Below are 17,546 nucleotides of genomic sequence, written 5' to 3' on the forward strand. Positions count from 1 at the left end.
CATATACTCCTCCTCAATCGGGGCTTCAGTTACAATAAGGAACTTGAATGGACTCAACATACAGTAGGGCTTTTCCGAGGGAGTGTCTTTTTAATTGCTGGACAGCAGCATCGGCATATCGCTTATCTTCATTGCTCATGCAGATGCTGCTGGCTAGTAACTTTCCTAGTCCAGCATCAAGTGAAAGAGACGCCACTCTCCTGACCAGCCATCATAGCATAATAATCAAAATCGGCTTCAACCTGTAGGATAGATGGAGCTGATGATGCTTATTTCCTATGATCCTCAGCTCCTTCTAGAGGCCATAACGGTCCATTTTCCCCAACCACTACATTCAACCTGTAGAGGAAATAGCTTGAAAACATTTGATTTTCCCCTATTTCAAAGTTCCAGAAGTTTCACAAGAATAATGACTCTGCAAAATCTTTTCATGCATACTGCACCGTACACGGGTGGTAACGATGAAGGCAGATTTGTTTGAAAAAGGACTGGGTAGGGATTCCAATTTTCTTCAGATCAGGACCACATTTAATATATTTTTTAATGAATACTATCATTTAAATTAATTGTAAAAAAAAAAAAAAACACAAACTGGTTTCACAAATTTTTATTAAAGGTATTTTCTCTCTCTATATATATATATAGTAGATTACTTACAAGTAACAATAAATAAAATTATACCTTGCAGTTGTGGAAACACGGGACATCACAGCAGATAAATTGACATAGATTCAAAATATACCTTTAACACTGACCTAGCAACAGGGTAGCAGGGTGGACTTCATGAGGTCCACCTCTTACCTCAGTTTCGAAATTTTGGCCTCTTTCCATTTTACTGTACCAAAGTGAGCATTAATGTGACCTATATAGTAACTAGAAGAAGCTTTTAGTATAGGTTTCAACTCTACTCTTACAATAGGGAAGATTTGGAACCTCTATCTGGTTTTTATTGCTGTCCAACTGGGGAGATTCACCTTGTCTATTTGTCCTGATGACCATTGGCACAGAAACTGATGGGAAATCCTGAATTCTACAGTTGCCACCAGAAGAAGAATAGAGGAGAAGTATTCGGTCTTTTGCTGGTCGAATTTCCGATCGTGTGTACAGGGCATAAGACTCCGCTTAGGAGCCTCCTGGGTTAAGTGCCAGCCCCGCCCCTGAGGGGTACCCTGGATAAGGTTCTATTAGGAAGGTAGAAAGGTGGCTAGTTTGTTAGATTTCGCAAGGAGAGAGATTACTGGTTTTTCCATGCGGGTGCAACCGCATGGACCAGCATGTAGGGAGGCAGCTTATATTATGTTGCTTCCCCTAAAGGGAGGAAGCCGCTTGTCTTGCAGCCATCATGACTACACACATTCCAGAAGGGAGGGATGCTGGACTCTGGACCATTGTACTTTACATATCTCAACTTAAAGTGGAGGGCCACCCAAAAAAAAAAAGCATTAATAATCTTAAAAAAATAAAAATAAAAAAATATATATTTTTTTAACTTACCTGAAACCGCTGTTGCTAGGCAGTCTTCCTAATCTGCCTCTTCCTATTCCGCAGCGCTTCCTCCTGAGCGGCCCCGTTGCCTTCTGGGACATGTGTTTGTCCCAGAAAACAATGGGGCCATTCACAAAGCACTGCGCGACTCACGAATGCAAAGTAGGAAACGGGCAGTGAAGCTGCAAGGCTCCACTGCCTGTTTCCCTTCGTTAAGATGGAGGAGCCGGCAGCCGATTCGAGGGACGTATCAGCCTCGGGGCGGCCGACATCGCGGGATCGCTGGACAGGTAAGTGTCCTTATTAAAAGTCAGCAGCTACAGTGTTTGTAGCTGCTGACTTTAAAAAAAAAAAAAAAATCTTGTCCGGAACGCTCCTTTAATACACTCTTGAAAAGATACATCCTTCTGTGGATTGCTCCTTCCTCTATTCTATATGGGCACACCTCTTGGAAACAGTCCTTTGCATTGGGGTAAAGGTGGGGTCCACTGCCAGCTAAGCCTGAGATTGGGTATTAAAGGATTCTGGGAAGTGCTGTTTAATCCTTTTTATTTGTTTTTACACAAAAAGAAGAAAATATAGCAATATTTTCTAGTATCAAAAATGTACATGCAGCAAAGTCTTTAGCCTCTTCCAGTCTAATGAGGACCTCCAAGGCCAAAGATTGGTGACATCCTTCAATATGTAGGGGGTTGTGAGGCATAGTGGCCCTGGACTTCATTCAGACCAGCCCACTTTAATTTTGAGAGTCCCCGTCAGCGACCCCCATTCACATCAGTGTCCCCATTAGCACCCCCTTACATCAGAGTGTCCCCATCAGCAACCCCTTACATCAGAGTGTCCCCATCAGCACACCCTTCAAATAAGAGTGTCCCCATCAGCACCCCCTACATCAAAGTGGCCCCATCAGCACCCCCCTTCACATCAGAGTGTCCCCATCAGCACCCCTTTACATCAGAGTGTCCCCATCAGCACCCCCTTACATCAGAGTGTCCCCATCAGCACCCCCTTTAAATAAGAGTTTCCCCATCAGCATCCCCTACATCAAAGTGGCCCCATCAGCACCCCCCTTCACATCAGAGTGGCCCCATCAGCCAAGAAAAAAGACAACTTAGTTGGGGAACCTCGCCAGGCGGCGCTTGGCTTTTTCCAGCCGGTCGATCCGGCCCTTTAAGCTCTTCCTCTCGGTGGAGAGGTCCTGCCTCTCCTGCAGAATCCGATCCAAATTCTGTTTGTCTTGAATAAGGAGAACCATCTGTGTGTGAAGCTGATCGGCAGACCCGCGGAGGACATAGTGCTGGATGATGAGTGGGATCTGACTAGCTAGGCGGGCTATTGTGTTCTAGGAGAAAAAAAAAAAAAATATGGGTTAAAATAAAATGTAATCTATAAAGAGATCACAGTACTCCCCCCTGACAGTGCATTCACCTTCCTTTCTACCCCAGAAGGGTGGCACCATTTATGTACCGGCATCTGCCAACGGGTAGCATCTATTTCCTGGGCTACAACTGTTGTTTCAAACATGGCTGAATGCATTGATATACCTCCACAGACTCAGTGAGGTTGAGTTACTAAAACAGGAGAGTGCAAAATCTATTGCAGCTGTGCATGGTAGCCGATCAGCTTGTAATTTCATTTTTTTTCCTATGATCATTAGCTCCATCTACTGGCCATAATGTGGTATTTTCCTGAAATGCCTTGATCAGAAATATACCACATTATTCACCTGATAGAGCTGATGATGATAGGAAATAAACAAATTGGGGTCCATTTACTAAAAATGGAGATTGCAAAATATGGTGCAGCTGTGCATGGTAGCCAATCAGCTTCTAACTTCAGCTTGTTCTATTAAGCTTGGACAAAAAAAACAAAAAACCCTGGAGGCTGATTGGTTTCTATGCATAGCTACACCAGATTTTGCACTCTCCAGTTTTAGTAAATCAACCCCAGTCTGTCCACACAATATAGTCATCTGCTGACTTGGCACCATCCACAGGCAGCTTAACTCTTCAATAGGACACAGGAGTTGAATGCAATGCAATTTTACTTCAGCTAATTGCAGTACAGAGGATGTTTTTTTTTTCTCTAGTCTTTTAAAGGGTAAGACCCCATACACACTATTAGATTTTCTGCAGATTTTTGTCCTCAGATTTACCAAAACCATGTAATGCAAGGGTCTGCCTGATTTTTGACATTATATGGTTCTGGTCTGAAGTCTGAAGACAAAAATCTGCAGAGAATCTAATAGTGTGTATGGGGTCTAAGAAGCAGAGCTTTTTTTCAGCGGGAACGTGAGGGAACGCAGTTCCGGCACCTCCAGAAATGAAATGTATATAATGGCAAGGAGTGCTGGGGTGTGCTGGAGGGTCTATTACTTCTGACTGCTGCGGGATCTATTGTCGCTGGTAGGGATCCATTTTTGGATAGAGATTTATTGTTGCTGGGTAGATCTATTGTTGCTAGTTGGGGGGGGTCTTATGTTTCTGGTGGGTCAATTATTGCTAGGAGGAATCTACTGTTGAGAGAGAGGTTTCTTGTTGCTAACTCCTGGAGGGTCTATTGATGCTGGCTGCTGGGAGATCTGTGGTTGCTGCTGGGAGATCTGTTGTTGCTGCTGGGGGTCTATTGTTGCTGGGGTGGTATTTTGTTGCAGGGGGTCCATTGTTGCTGGGGGAAGTCTAGTGCTGTATGGGGGATCTATTGTTGCTGGGGTGAGGTCTATCATTGCTGGAGGGGGTCTATGTTACTGGGGTGGGGTCTGTTGTTGCTCACTGCAGGGGATCTATTTTACTGTCTGTCTTGTTATTAACAAATTCCATGCAAATCACTTAGCAGCACAAAATGATACTTGTTTGTGTATTCTCTAGTGGTGATCCTGGGAGGTGGGCCCAAGGGTGCTCGGAGGTGGCTAGAGAGAAGAAACAAAGGGTTACTCAGAAGGGATTTGCTCTTTTGCACCTATTGTCTGAGAAAAAAAAGCCCTGGTCAAAAGGCAATGACTTTCCTAAGCTCTGACCATACAAAGAACTAACACCACTTGAGGGAGCATGGAAGAAACAGACATGGTCCAGCTAGGACCAAACTAATTGGCAGCAAACAGGAGGGGGAGACAGAGGGAGATACCAAATCACAAAGTAAATAACTTTGATGGCTTTGAAGTAGCGTGTATGTATTGGTCTCTGTATAAATGTTGTTGTACACAGATCAGCCTCTGCTGAAGCCTCTCTCACCTTGTCATTTGATACAAAGTTACAATATTTAGTCTGATCACTGGGGGGGGGGGGGGGGGCGGAAGCGCTTCCTCCTGTCTGCTGCAGACTGACATCGATCTTCCACCTCTTATCCAGGCCCCCCAAAACACAGATTAAAGAGGAACTGCAGTCTGCTCACATAATTTATAATAAAAGCACCCTTGCCATTCTGAAAAAAGAGAGGAGAAAAAGGGGCGAGACTTCGTATGGAATAAGAAATAGTTGTAAAGTTAATTGGTGAGTATATAGGAATTTAATTGATTGTAACAATAAAACACACATAGAAACCAGGTACAGAGATGTAACATCAATATCATAAGGTACAATATTTAAGCTTATTGATAACATCAATTACTCATACTGAATTAACAATCAAATTCCAAAATTCACCAAAGAAAGGATTAAGTAAAATGTTTGACACAGTAAAACCTGCAAGACCTATTGCCTCCCTGGGTCAGTAATTAAAAATGATACAATAATAAATTGAGACTCAAATAAGTGATGGTAGGGACACGGCAGTTTGTAGCTCTACGCGTTTCGTGGCTTTTGAGCCACTCATCAGGAGCAAGGCGTGATGAATCTATAGTAAAATAATAATGAATGAGTAATCTAATAAAAAATAATAGATTACATAAGTATGGAAAGAATGAATGGGCCTTACCCCGAGTATATGTCTACTTGCTCAAATACACAAATTGACAATAGGATGACCGGACAACGCAAACCGTCCAGGGACACCCCTTGCCGGGAGCTGTGGTAGGCAGCCCCGGAAACATAACCCACATAGGCTTCACCCAGGGCGGGCATGGAACCAACTAGGCACTCCTGAGGGAGAACAATTAAGGATGTGAGAAGTGAGCAAGAAAAAATTGCTCAAAGAGGAAGGTGAAAAGAAAATAAATAATGGGCAAAGAGCCCGTGCTATTACGAAGTTAACAGAATGGGACAGTGAAAATATCCCAAATAAAATAAAAAAGTAAGTGTAACATGCATGAGAAAGATGAATAAGAGGCTTGTTGTCCAAGGAAAAAAGACATACCGTGAATAGGAATTTAAGGTGCACCGATACCTGTGTTGAGAAAGATGTATTGAAGAAAGGACAAGAAAAAGCCCTAATTGTGTGTAAACCCAAGTGCAGGTAGCCTAGAATGCCAGCCACTTCCCAGGGAAATACCTGCAAGCGTGTCGCCAGGGATAGCCCGCCAACGCCACGACGCATGGTGGAAAAACGGGGAGGATGGGCCAGCAGTCGGGCTAGCTAAGTCACCGGCCGACTGACTAAACATCCCCCCAGTCCGCCTGCGGATGTAAGCTCCACGTGCAGGAATGCAGTGACGCCATGACTGGCGTCACGCGTTCAGCGCGGGAATCGTGACGTCGACGCGCTGTGCGGAATCTCCACCCCCCCCAGGCGTAAGACGACGCGGGGGCAGGGGGAGGTCCGCAGAGCGCAACGCAACTCCCGGAAGTGAGGACAAAACCGGGCGGCGCAGCAATCCGGCCACCCCACATACCAACAGTGTAGACAGACCAAGAACACATGTTCACAGGGGACCTAATTATATATAAATAATTGTATAAAACAAGTTGGAGAATTTAAAAAAAATTGCTTTGAAGTCAAGAAATATTATAATTAGATAAGGAAAGGGAGGCTAAGCCAGAAGTCAATAGATTGCAAAATATTAGGGGTAAACAGATAAAGTGTAAATAAATAATTCCTGATTAGTTAAATAAACAAAAAATAGGGGTTTTTAGGGACTTAAGCGAAATCATGTCCTGGTAAGGATCATGTAGTTCTATCCCTGGGGACTTTGAGTGAAACCATGACCTGGTAAGGTCATGCGTTTCCATCCCAGTTCATTGAGAGGAAAAAGAGCAAGGGGACGAGATTTGATATAACGTAAAAGGTAATTATAAAATTAGTTGGTAAATGTATAAGGGTTTAAATGATTGTAACAGTAGTACATACATAAAAAGGAAATACAAAAATGTAACATTGGTAACAAAAAATAAGGATTTTTAGGGACTTTATTGGAATCATGTCCTGGTAAAGGTCCTTTACCAGGACATGATTCCAATAAAGTCCCTAAAAATCCTTATTTTTTGTTACCAATGTTACATTTTTGTATTTCCTTTTTATGTACCGTATGTACTACTGTTACAATCATTTAAACCCTTATACATTTACCAACTAATTTTATAATTACCTTTTACGTTATATCAAATCTCGTCCCCTTGCTCTTTTTCCACCCTTGCCATTCTGAAGCCTCTCTCCAACCACTTTACATATTATTTTATATATACTGTGATTCTGTACTTGCCAAATATGCTGCAGAAATCTCCGTCCATTGAGTCTGCCAGCAGCCATTTTAACTGTGGGCAGCTGAAGGTAATACCTGTTCACTTCCTAGATTTACACAGACACACCTCCAGCTCTGCAGCTCTCATTGGCCCTCTTATGACACACCCCCTCCCTTCCTCTCAAACTCTCACCAGAGAGTGAGAGGGAGAGAGAGAGCTGTTCATGATGTCATAATCCTAGGCTAATGACCAGACCAGAAACAGGAAGGGGGCTGTATAAGGGATTTACTGGCATAAAAAAAGTTTTACTATCCAAAGGTGAAACAACAACAAGAGCAGAAGATTTAATAGATGGAAAGTTGAAAAAATGACTGAAGAGCCGCTTTAAGGAGTTGTACACAGAGCCGTTATTATCACATTGTAATACACAGGGTGTCAATGGGACAGGAAGTGCTGGAAAATCTCCCCAATAGAGACACATACAGCAGTAAACATTTGACTTTAGACATGGTAATTAAGCTCTCCAAAGAACTGTGTTACCTGACACTAGGCATGTGCAATTCGTTCAGTTCCAAATTCGTTGTTTAATGAATTTTGACAAATTCGTTAATTCCGAAAATTTACGAATTTTGGAAATTCGGAAGTTCAAAATTAGGAAATTCAGATAAATTTGTATTTGTTACATTCACAAACAGTCAAATTTGAAAGGAAATTCCAGTACCTATAATGTAATAGTTATTATTGGTTAGCTATTATTTAGTAAGTTATCATTAGGAATTGTACTGAATTTCTTTCTTTCAGATTTTTTAAATTTTTCGTATTTTAGAATTTCTGAATTCCGAAAATTCATAAATTTGAAATTTGGAAATTTTAAGCTTCGGATTTCCGAAAAAAGCAAAAAAACGAATAAAACGAACACATTTTTTGTCAGTGCACATGTCTACCTGCCACATGATTTATAATTCTGATAGGCCAGTCTTGTCAGGACTTATTCATCTCTACCACAAGACTTAGGTGACACCATTGTTTACTATGTCAGCTTTGTGGCTTTCTGGTGCTTTTCTTAAGAGCGTCATAGTGCTGACTCTCCAGTCATAAGAAAGGTCACAAAGCAAATCAAAAAAGGAAAAAATAAATAGTTTCACCGCTCTGCCTGCAGGGTATTGCAAAGAAGTAACAACAGGCATGGCTGCAAAGAATTACAAATCCTTTGGGAGATAATAGAGTTTGAATAACTGCACTTTACCCATGCAATTAGTGTTTTGCTTTATTGAATTCCTATTTAGAATGAATACAGTCAAGAACCTGCCATTCTTTTTTTCTACCTGCAGGTGGCAGTAAGTTCTAAGTCATATCAGCCTGTAATTTTAATACCCATCAGTAGGTGTATTAACAACTCACACAGTGGCGGGCGCCATCTGAGTGCAGCAGACGGAGGCGACAAAATACATTGGCTTTCATTTTGTAATTTGTTGTTATCCCTTGGTGGTCCCTGATCCAGACCTACCCAACCCTGCTTGACCCGATCATTTGTTATTTGGTATATGGTTGTACAAAACATTAATTCTGGCTTGATTGTTCCTTTGCACTAGGCTTGTTCTTTACTTGTTGCTTTATTGTTTGCTTTGCCCTTGTCCACAGTACACGTCCATATTGTCATAGCTCCCAACTGTCTCTGATTTGGAGGGACTGTCCCTGATTTGGAGCAATGTCCCTCATTCCTCCTTATTTATCCCTCATTTTGGTCTGATCTTTATAGTTGAATATAAAATGCACTTTTTATCTTTCAAAGTGTTTTCCAGTGCTAAACCTTTCATCTGATTTCTAAATTGCTGCATTTGTAAATTGTAAAAGCCAATATAAAAGAATAGTAGTGGTAAAAAAAAAAGCCCTTGTGGATTGAATTACATTTTTTATTTTTTTTTGGTTAATTCTCCTTTAAGTGGGTGTGGCAGGAGGTGTGTCCTATGCCTGCATACGTTTGCTGGTAGGTGTCCCTCATTCCCATCTCAGAATGTTGGGTGGTATGATATTGCACATACCACCAGTCTCACTATCTCTCTATAACTCTGGTCCCACCAATCCATAGACCAGTGTTTCTCAACTCCAGTCCTCAAGGCGCCCCAACAGGTCATATTCTCAGGCTTTCCATTATTTTGCACATGTGATTTGATCAGCTTCACTGCTTTAGTAATTACCCCAGCTGTTTCATCTGGGGGAAATCCTGAAAACATGACCTGTTGGGGCGCCTTGAGGACTGGAGTTGAGAAACATTGCCATCAATGACTCCAGCCTTGCCTTTTTCTGACCCATATAGAATGCTCACCTTGAAATAGGCTTGGAGATGGTAACTCATTTCCACGATGGATAAGTACATGTCGCCTTGTGGTTTTTTCTGGAAACAAAACTCGCGGGCAGCCTTTAGGTAGCGCCCGTATAGTGAGTCCTGGCAGTAGATGATATCCTCCATCCTGAACTGGTTTTGGATTACGCTCTCAGCTTCTTTTTGTTGGTCGCCACAAATATTTTCCAGCTTACCCTTTTGAAAAAACGAAGAGGAGAGCTTAAAGCTATTGTTCATCCCTAGCCTTAGTATATAGATAAGAAGGTATATTATATTTACTTGTTTTAAACTTGTTTTTTTTTTACATTTCTATTGTTGCTTCCTGGTTTTTGGCCTAGGCCAAAAACGATGTCATACAGTGGCGGCCCGCCCATAGGGGGCGCCCGGGCGCCGCCCCCCCTCTCCCTAGGTGTAAAAAAAAAAAAAAAAGTAAAAAAAAAAACAAAAAAAAAAAAACGGGCCCTTTAAGACATTTAAAAAAAAAAAAAAAACATGTCATTTAACAATTTAACATAGTGTACTGTGGTGCCGGTCACAGTGCACTATGAGAAGCGCCACGTCCATGCAATCACAAGATTGCATCCATGGCGCTTCATTTGCGGGTTAAAAACCTGCCTTGCGGCGCACTGCAGAACGCCGACTAGCTTCCGCCCGTAAAATCACTGTGATTCTACGGGCGGGAGCATTGTCATTCTTAGACAGGCAGTCACTTCCGGCTTTCGGCTGCTTCACGAAACCCGGAAGTGACGTAGGCAGCTCCGTTCCTTAGCCTGAGCGGAGCTGCCAGACAGTGAGAGGTGAGTCACCGCATAAAGGCTTTCTAGCCTCTACTTTGTGGAGAATGTTCGTGCATTTAGCTGAATGAATGCAAAAAGCTTTCACAGCCAGAAAGGTTTCCCCAGGCCAGGCGACTTTTGCCGTGGCCAATCAGAGAATGAGCTCTGAAGGGGGAACTCCACGCCAAATTTCTGAAAAAAAATTTGACGTGGGTTCCCCCTCCGAGAGCATACCAGGCCCTTAGGTCTGGTATGGATTCCAAGGGGAACCCCCTACGCCGAAAAAACGGCGTGGGGGTCCCCCCCAGATCCACACCAGACCCTTATCCGAGCACGCTACACGGCCGGCCAGGAAAGGGGGTGGGGACGAGCGGGCGGCCCCCCCCTCCTGAGCCGTACCAGGCCGCGTGCCCTCAACATGGGGGGGTGCCTTGGGGGAGGGGGGGCGTGCGGCCCCCCCACCCCAAAGCACCTTGTCCCCATGTTGATGAGGACAAGGGCCTCTTCCCGACAACCCTGGCCGTTGGTTGTCGGGGTCTGCGGGCGGGGGGCTTATCGGAATCCGGGAGCCCCCTTTAATAAGGGGGCCCCGGATACCGGCCCCCCACCCTATGTGAATGAGTATGGGGTACAATGTACCCCTACCCATTCACCTGTGAAAAAAAGTACAAAAAAAAAACACAACACAGGGTTAAAATATTTTATTGCACAGCTCCGGGGGTCTTCCGTCTTCGGGGGTCTTCTCGCCGGACTCCTCCGCTATCTTCTTGTAGCTCTTTTGCTAGCGGAGGAGTCCGGCTTTCTTCCTCGCCGCCGGCCTCTTCTCCCGACTTCGGGGGTCTTGTCCCCCTCTTCGGTTCTTCTGCCGGGCCACCGCGCCTTCTTATAGCTCTTTTAGAGGCGGTGGCCCGGTCTTCTGCTGCCGCCGCCCGTTCTTCTTCTTCTTCTTCTTCTTCTCCTTCTTCTCCAGGAGATGTTGCCTCGACGATCTCCCTGGCCGGAATGCCAGGGACGCGCTGCGCTGCCACTTATATAGGGACAATGGGGCGGTGTCACATGGGTTGATGTCACATGGGTTGGTCACATGGGTTGATGTCACATGGCGACTGTGACATCAACCCATGTGACCAACCCATGTGACATCAACCCATGTGACACCGCCCCATTGTCCCTATATAAGTAGCAGCGCAGCGCGTCCCTGGCATTCCGGCCAGGGAGATCGTCGAGGCAACATCTCCTGGAGAAGAAGGAGGAGAAGAAGAAGAAGAAGAAGAAGAACGGGCGGCGGCGGCAGCAGCAGAAGACCGGGCCACTGCCTCTAAAAGAGCTATAAGAAGGCGCGGTGGCCCGGCAGAAGAACCGAAGAGGGGGACAAGACCCCCGAAGTCGGGAGAAGAGGCCGGAGGCGAGGAAGAAAGCCGGACTCCTCCGCTAGCAAAAGAGCTACAAGAAGATAGCGGAGGAGTCCGGCGAGAAGACCCCCGAAGACGGAAGACCCCCGGAGCTGTGCAATAAAATATTTTAACCCTGTGTTGTGTTTTTTTTTTGTACTTTTTTTCACAGGTGAATGGGTAGGGGTACATTGTACCCCATACTCATTCACATAGGGTGGGGGGCCGGTATCCGGGGCCCCCTTATTAAAGGGGGCTCCCGGATTCCGATAAGCCCCCCGCCCGCAGACCCCGACAACCAACGGCCAGGGTTGTCGGGAAGAGGCCCTTGTCCTCATCAACATGGGGACAAGGTGCTTTGGGGTGGGGGGCCGCACGCCCCCCCCTCCCCCAAGGCACCCCCCCATGTTTAGGGCACGCGGCCTGGTACGGCTCAGGAGGGGGGGCCGCCCGCTCGTCCCCACCCCCTTTCCTGGCCGGCCGGGTAGCGTGCTCGGATAAGGGTCTGGTGTGGATCTGGGGGGGACCCCCACGCCGTTTTTTCGGCGTAGGGGGTTCCCCTTGGAATCCATACCAGACCTAAGGGCCTGGTATGCTCTCGGAGGGGGAACCCACGGCAAAAAATTTTTCCGATTACATAAGGGGCGTGTTTTATGAGAAGTGGGAGGGGCCAAAATGGTGGGCGGGGTCATGATGGGCGGGGTCTGGCGCCCCCCCATCCAAAAACTTCACCAGCCGCCACTGATGTCATATTCCCTAGGAGTCTTCAAGGGCATTTTTTTTCCTGGAAGAGGGGAGGACAGGCTCTCTCAGCTAAACACATCCTCCTGCCTGCATGCCTGAGTTAAGGGCAAATGGATTCCAGGAAGTAAATGCTACATGAATCATATGATCTTACTCAAGATGGGCACGGCTACAAATGCTAGGGGGGGAGGGGGGTTCCAAAGTGATTTCTCAGCAAAATAAAGCATGGAGACATGGAGGGATGGGGGAGTTTGCTTTGAATATTTAAAAGTTAAGTTCCACTTTAAACCTCAGCACTATGATGTCAGAGATCTAATCCTCTTTAGAGTGTTATGAGCCTGTAGATTTGTACTGCCCCCTTGTGACGTCACCGACCCAGCATGCACCGGTCGATAACGTGATAAGGAGGCGGTGCCACCGGGTGACATTGCCAGGTGGCCCCGCCCCTTAGCTACTTAAGAGCTGTCAGACAGCGGAGCAGGCAGGCGGTGAGAGCCTTCGGCACAAACTGAGCTTTTTTGGGCAGCGGGCAGCGTGATTGACAATGGATCTACACCGAGGGACATTGTTTATGGTTTTTTTAAGTTAAGGAATTGTCATGCTGTCGCTGTGTTTTACTGTTTTTTTTTTTTTTTACACATCTTTCGATACTCATTCACATGGGGGGGGGGGCAGGATCTGGGGGCAGGATTCCGATAAGCCCCCTGCCTGCAGACCTCTACAACTAAAGGCCAGGGTTGTGGGGAGGAGGCCCTTTTCACCATCAACATGGGAACAAGGTGCTTTGGGGTGGGGAACTCGCCCCCCCCTTTCCTGGCCTGCCAGGCTGCATGCTCGGATAAGGGTCTGGTATGGATCTTGGGGGGGCCCCATGCCATATTTTTCCTTTTAATTTTAGCATAGGGGTTTCCCTCCAAATCCATACCAGATCTAAGGGTCTGGTATAGATTTGGGGGGGGGGGCTCACAGATTTTTTTTTCTTTGTTATATATTTTTGCATGGGGTTCCTCTTAAAACTCATACCAGACCCAAAAGGGCATGGTATGGTTTGGGGGGACAAACGCACAGTTTTTTATTTTTTTGGATCAAATTTGTGTTCAAAACTGATCAGATTTATGATTTAGATGCGTTCCCATAGAAAACCGGTTTGATTCACACGCCATGCAAATCTGATGTGGTTCAAAGCGCATCCGATTTGCATATATGTGAATATATATAGATGCTTTCTGCTATGCTTATTTTGCAGACATGCCTCTTCTGTTTCTGTGATATCATTTATTACTGACTTGCCCTGACTTTATAGCTAAGTCAGCTTTCATTTGCACTTGACCTCCAGAACACTGCATTTGTTTGCTATTCTGCACTGTGCTACTTTAACTGGTAATTGCACAGTAATGCAACACGGTACACAAATAAATTCTCTTCCTCATCACAAGAGCTGACAATCGCAGCTACAACATGGTTGGATAACCAATCAATGTTTCCCATTGTTTACACTGTGTGGGGGCGCAGTGCCTTCCCAGTGCAGGTGGGGAATTGTGAGATTGGAATGCATTAACAACTCACTGACACTTCCCTGCACTGCTCTGCTGTTGGGGAGGGAGTCGGGTGCCGGCAAAAGAGGCTTTGCGTGCCGCGGGTTGCCTACCCCTGGTATATACAGTATATGCGAGTACACCCCTCACATTTTTGTAAATATTTTCTTCTATCTTTTCATGTGACAACACTGAAGAAATGACACTTTGCTACAATGTAAAGTAGTGAGTGTACAGCTTGTATAACAGTGTAAATTTGCTGTCCCCTCAAAATAACTCAACACACAGCCATTAATGTCTAAACCGCTGGCAACAAAAGTGAGTACACCCCTAAGTGAAAATGTCCAAATTGGGCCCAAAGTGTCAATATTTTGTGTGGTCACCATTATTTTCCAGCACTGCCTTTAGGGTCTGTTCACACAGGGGCAACACGACTTTCAACACGACTTTTGGAGGCAACTTGGACACGACTTGGGGCGACTTACAACACGACTTTAAGTCGCCCCAGGCCAGGTGACTTTTGCCGCGGCCAATCAGAGAATGAGCTCTGAAGAGGGAACTCCACGCCAAATTTAAAAATTTGGCGTGGATTCCCCCTCCGAGAGCATACCAGGCCCTTAGGTCTGGTATGGATAGTAAGGGGAACCCCCTACGCCGAAAAAACGGCGTGGGGGTCCCCCCCAGATCCATACCAGACCCTTATCCGAGCACGCTACCCGGCCGGCCAGGAAAGGGGGTGGGGACGAGCGTGCGGCCCCCCCACCTCAAAGCACCTTGTCCCCATGTTGATGAGGACAATGGCATCTTCCCGACAACCCTGGCCGTTGGTTGTCGGGGTCTGCGGGCGAGGGGCTTATCGGAATCCGGGAGCCCCCTTTAATAAGGGGGCCCCCCACCCTATGTGAAGGAGTATGGGGTACAATGTACCCCTACCCATTCACCTATGAAAAAAATGTAAAAAAAAACACAACACGGGGTTAAAATAGTTTATTGCACAGCTCCGGGGGTCTTCCGTCTTCGGGGGTCTTCTCGCCGGACTCCTCCACTATCTTCTGCTAGCTCTTTTGCTAGCGGAGGAGCCCGGCTTTCTTCTTCGTCGCCGCCCTCTTCTTCCGACTTCGGGGGTCTTGTCCCCCTCTTCGGTTCTTCTTGCCGGGCCACCGCTTCTTCTTTCAGCTCTTTTACTAGCGGTGGCCCGGTCTTCTGTCGCCGCCTTCGCCGCCGCCTTCCGTTCTTCTTCTTCTCCTGGAGATGTTGACTCAACGCTCTCTCCGGCCGCAATGCCAGGGACGCGGTGCACGGCGAATTATATAGGGACAAGGGGCGGGGTCGCCGGTTGATGTCACATGGTGTCACGATGTCACAGTCCCAGAGGATTCTGGGACTGTGACATCGTAAGGGAGCGGGGTCACCTATATATGTCGCCGCGCAGCGCGTCCCTGGCATTGCGGCCGGAGAGAGCGTCGAGTCAACATCTCCAGGAGAAGAAGAAGAAGAACGGAAGGCGGCGGCGGCGACGACGACAGAAGACCGGGCCACAGAAGAAGGCGCGGTGGCCCGGCAAGAAGAACCGAAGAGGGGGACAAGACCCCCTGAAGTCGGAAGTAGAGGGCGGCGACGAAGAAGAAAGCCGGGCTCCTCCGCTAGCAAAAGAGCTAGCAGAAGATAGTGGAGGAGTCCGGCGAGAAGACCCCCAAAGACGGAAGACCCCCGGAGCTGTGCAATAAACTATTTTAACCCTGTGTTGTTTTTTTTTTACATTTTTTTCACAGGTGAATGGGTAGGGGTACGTTGTACCCCATACTCATTCACATAGGGTGGGGGGCCGGCATCCGGGGGCCCCCTTATTAAAGGGGGCTCCCGGATTCCCCTGCCCGCAGACCCCGACAACCAACGGCCAGGGTTGTCGGGAAGAGGCCCTTGTCCTCATCAACATGGGGACAAGGTGCTTTGGGGTGGGGGGGGGCGCGTGACCCCCCCTTCCCCAAGGCACCCCCCATGTTGAGGGCACGCGGCCTGGTACGGCTCAGGAGGGGGGGCGCACGCTCGTCCCCACCCCCTTTCCTGGCCGGCCGGGTAGCGTGCTCGGATAAGGGTCTGGTATGGATCTGGGGGGGACCCCCACGCCGTTTTTTCGGCGTAGGGGGTTCCCCTTAATATCCATACCAGACCTAAGAGCCTGGTATGCTCTCGGTAGGGGAACCCACGCCAATTTTTTTTCATAAATTTGGCGTGGAGTTCCCTCTTGAGAGTTTATAATTCTGTCAGAGTTGCCTTCGTATAGACGGAGATCCGACTTGGAGGCGGCCTCCATTGAAATCAATGGGTACCGGTCGCCTACAAGTCGGATTCAAGTAGTACAGGAACCTTTTCTGAAGTCGGAGCGACTTCAGTAGTGTGCATTAAGACGGCTCTCATTCACTTACATTTATTTTCAAATGTTGTCCGACTAGGGGCGACCTGAAGTCGAAACTGACTTGCCCCTGTGTGAACGGACCCTAACCCTCTTGGGCATGGAGTTCACTAGAGCTTCACAGGTTGGCACTGGAGTCCTCTTCCACTCCTCCATGACGACATCAAGGAGCTGGTGGATGCTGAGACATTGCGCTCCTCCACCTTCCGTTTGAGGATGCCCCACAGATGCTCAATAGGGTTTAGGTCTGGAGACATGTTTGGCCAGTCCATCACCTTTACCCTCAGCTTCTTTAGCAAGACAGTGGTCGTCCTGGAGGTGTGTTTGGGGTCGTTATGTTGGAATACTTCCCTGCGGCCCAGTCTCTGAAGGGAGGGGATCATGCTCTGCTTCAGTATGTCACAGTACATGTTGGCATTCATGGTTCCCTCAATGAACTGTAGCTCCCCAGTGCCGGCAGCACTCATGCAGCCCCAGACCATGACACTCCCACCACCATGCTTGACTGTAGGCAAGACACACTTGTCTTTGTACTCCTCCCCTGATTGCCACCACACACGCTTCACACCATCTGAACCAAATAAGTTTATCTTGGTCTCATCAGACCACAGGACATGGGTCCAGTAATGCATGTACTTAGTCTGCTTGTCTTCAGCAAACTGTTTGCAGGCTTTTTTGTGCATCATCTTTAGAAGAGGCTTCCTTCTGGAATGACAGCCATGCAGACCAATTTGATGCAGTGTGCGGCGTATGGTCTGAGCACTGACAGGCTGACCCCCCACCCCTTCAACCTCTGCAACAATGCTGGCAGCACTCGTATGTCTACTGGATCTGTCACTGAGCAGCGCTGTGGGCACTACACATGCAGCCCACAGTGCTGCTGCCACAGATCTCTCCCCTCTACGCTCACACTGTTTGGAGAGGGGAGGGAGGAAACGGAAATCACGCCGGTTTGTTTACATGTGATCGCTCCGTCATTTTACCTCTGGACCCGGCAGTCACGAATGTTCTCGTATGCGCCCCCCCCCCCAGGGGGCACGCGAAAGCGCGGTTCTGGGAGGGCGTACAGTGAGTTAAGCAACCGCCCTGAAGCCGTCATTCGGCTATGGGCTGGTTGTTAAGTGGTTAATGGCTGTGTGTTGAATTTTTTTGAGGGGACCTCAAATGTACTCTGTTATACAAGCTGTACACTCACTACTTTACATTGTAGCAAAGTGTCATTTCTTCAGTGTTGTCACATGAAAAGATATAATAAAATATTTACAAAAATGTGAGGGGTGTACTCACTTTTGTGAGATACTGTGTA

General features: G+C 47.0%; 1 protein-coding gene across 1 annotated transcript in view; it reads right to left on the reverse strand.

Annotated features, from left to right (window-relative positions):
• Nucleotides 1–591: 591 nt before the first annotated feature.
• The window catches only part of LOC143981732 (interferon-induced GTP-binding protein Mx2-like), a 79,480-nt gene continuing 62,525 nt past the window's right edge, over nucleotides 592–17,546 (reverse strand). Inside the window, exons 14-15 of the mRNA XM_077479782.1 lie at nucleotides 9,364–9,576; nucleotides 592–2,827 (exon numbers count right to left, since the gene is read on the reverse strand). Coding sequence (XP_077335908.1) covers nucleotides 2,597–2,827; nucleotides 9,364–9,576 — 444 coding nt within the window. The 3' untranslated portion in view covers nucleotides 592–2,596. The remainder of the gene's footprint in view (nucleotides 2,828–9,363; nucleotides 9,577–17,546) is intronic.

This window comes from Lithobates pipiens, unplaced genomic scaffold (assembly GCF_037356315.1).
Source record: "Lithobates pipiens isolate NorthernLeopardFrog02 unplaced genomic scaffold, aLitPip1_a1.2 Scaffold_16, whole genome shotgun sequence".
NCBI lineage: Eukaryota > Metazoa > Chordata > Amphibia > Anura > Ranidae > Lithobates > Lithobates pipiens.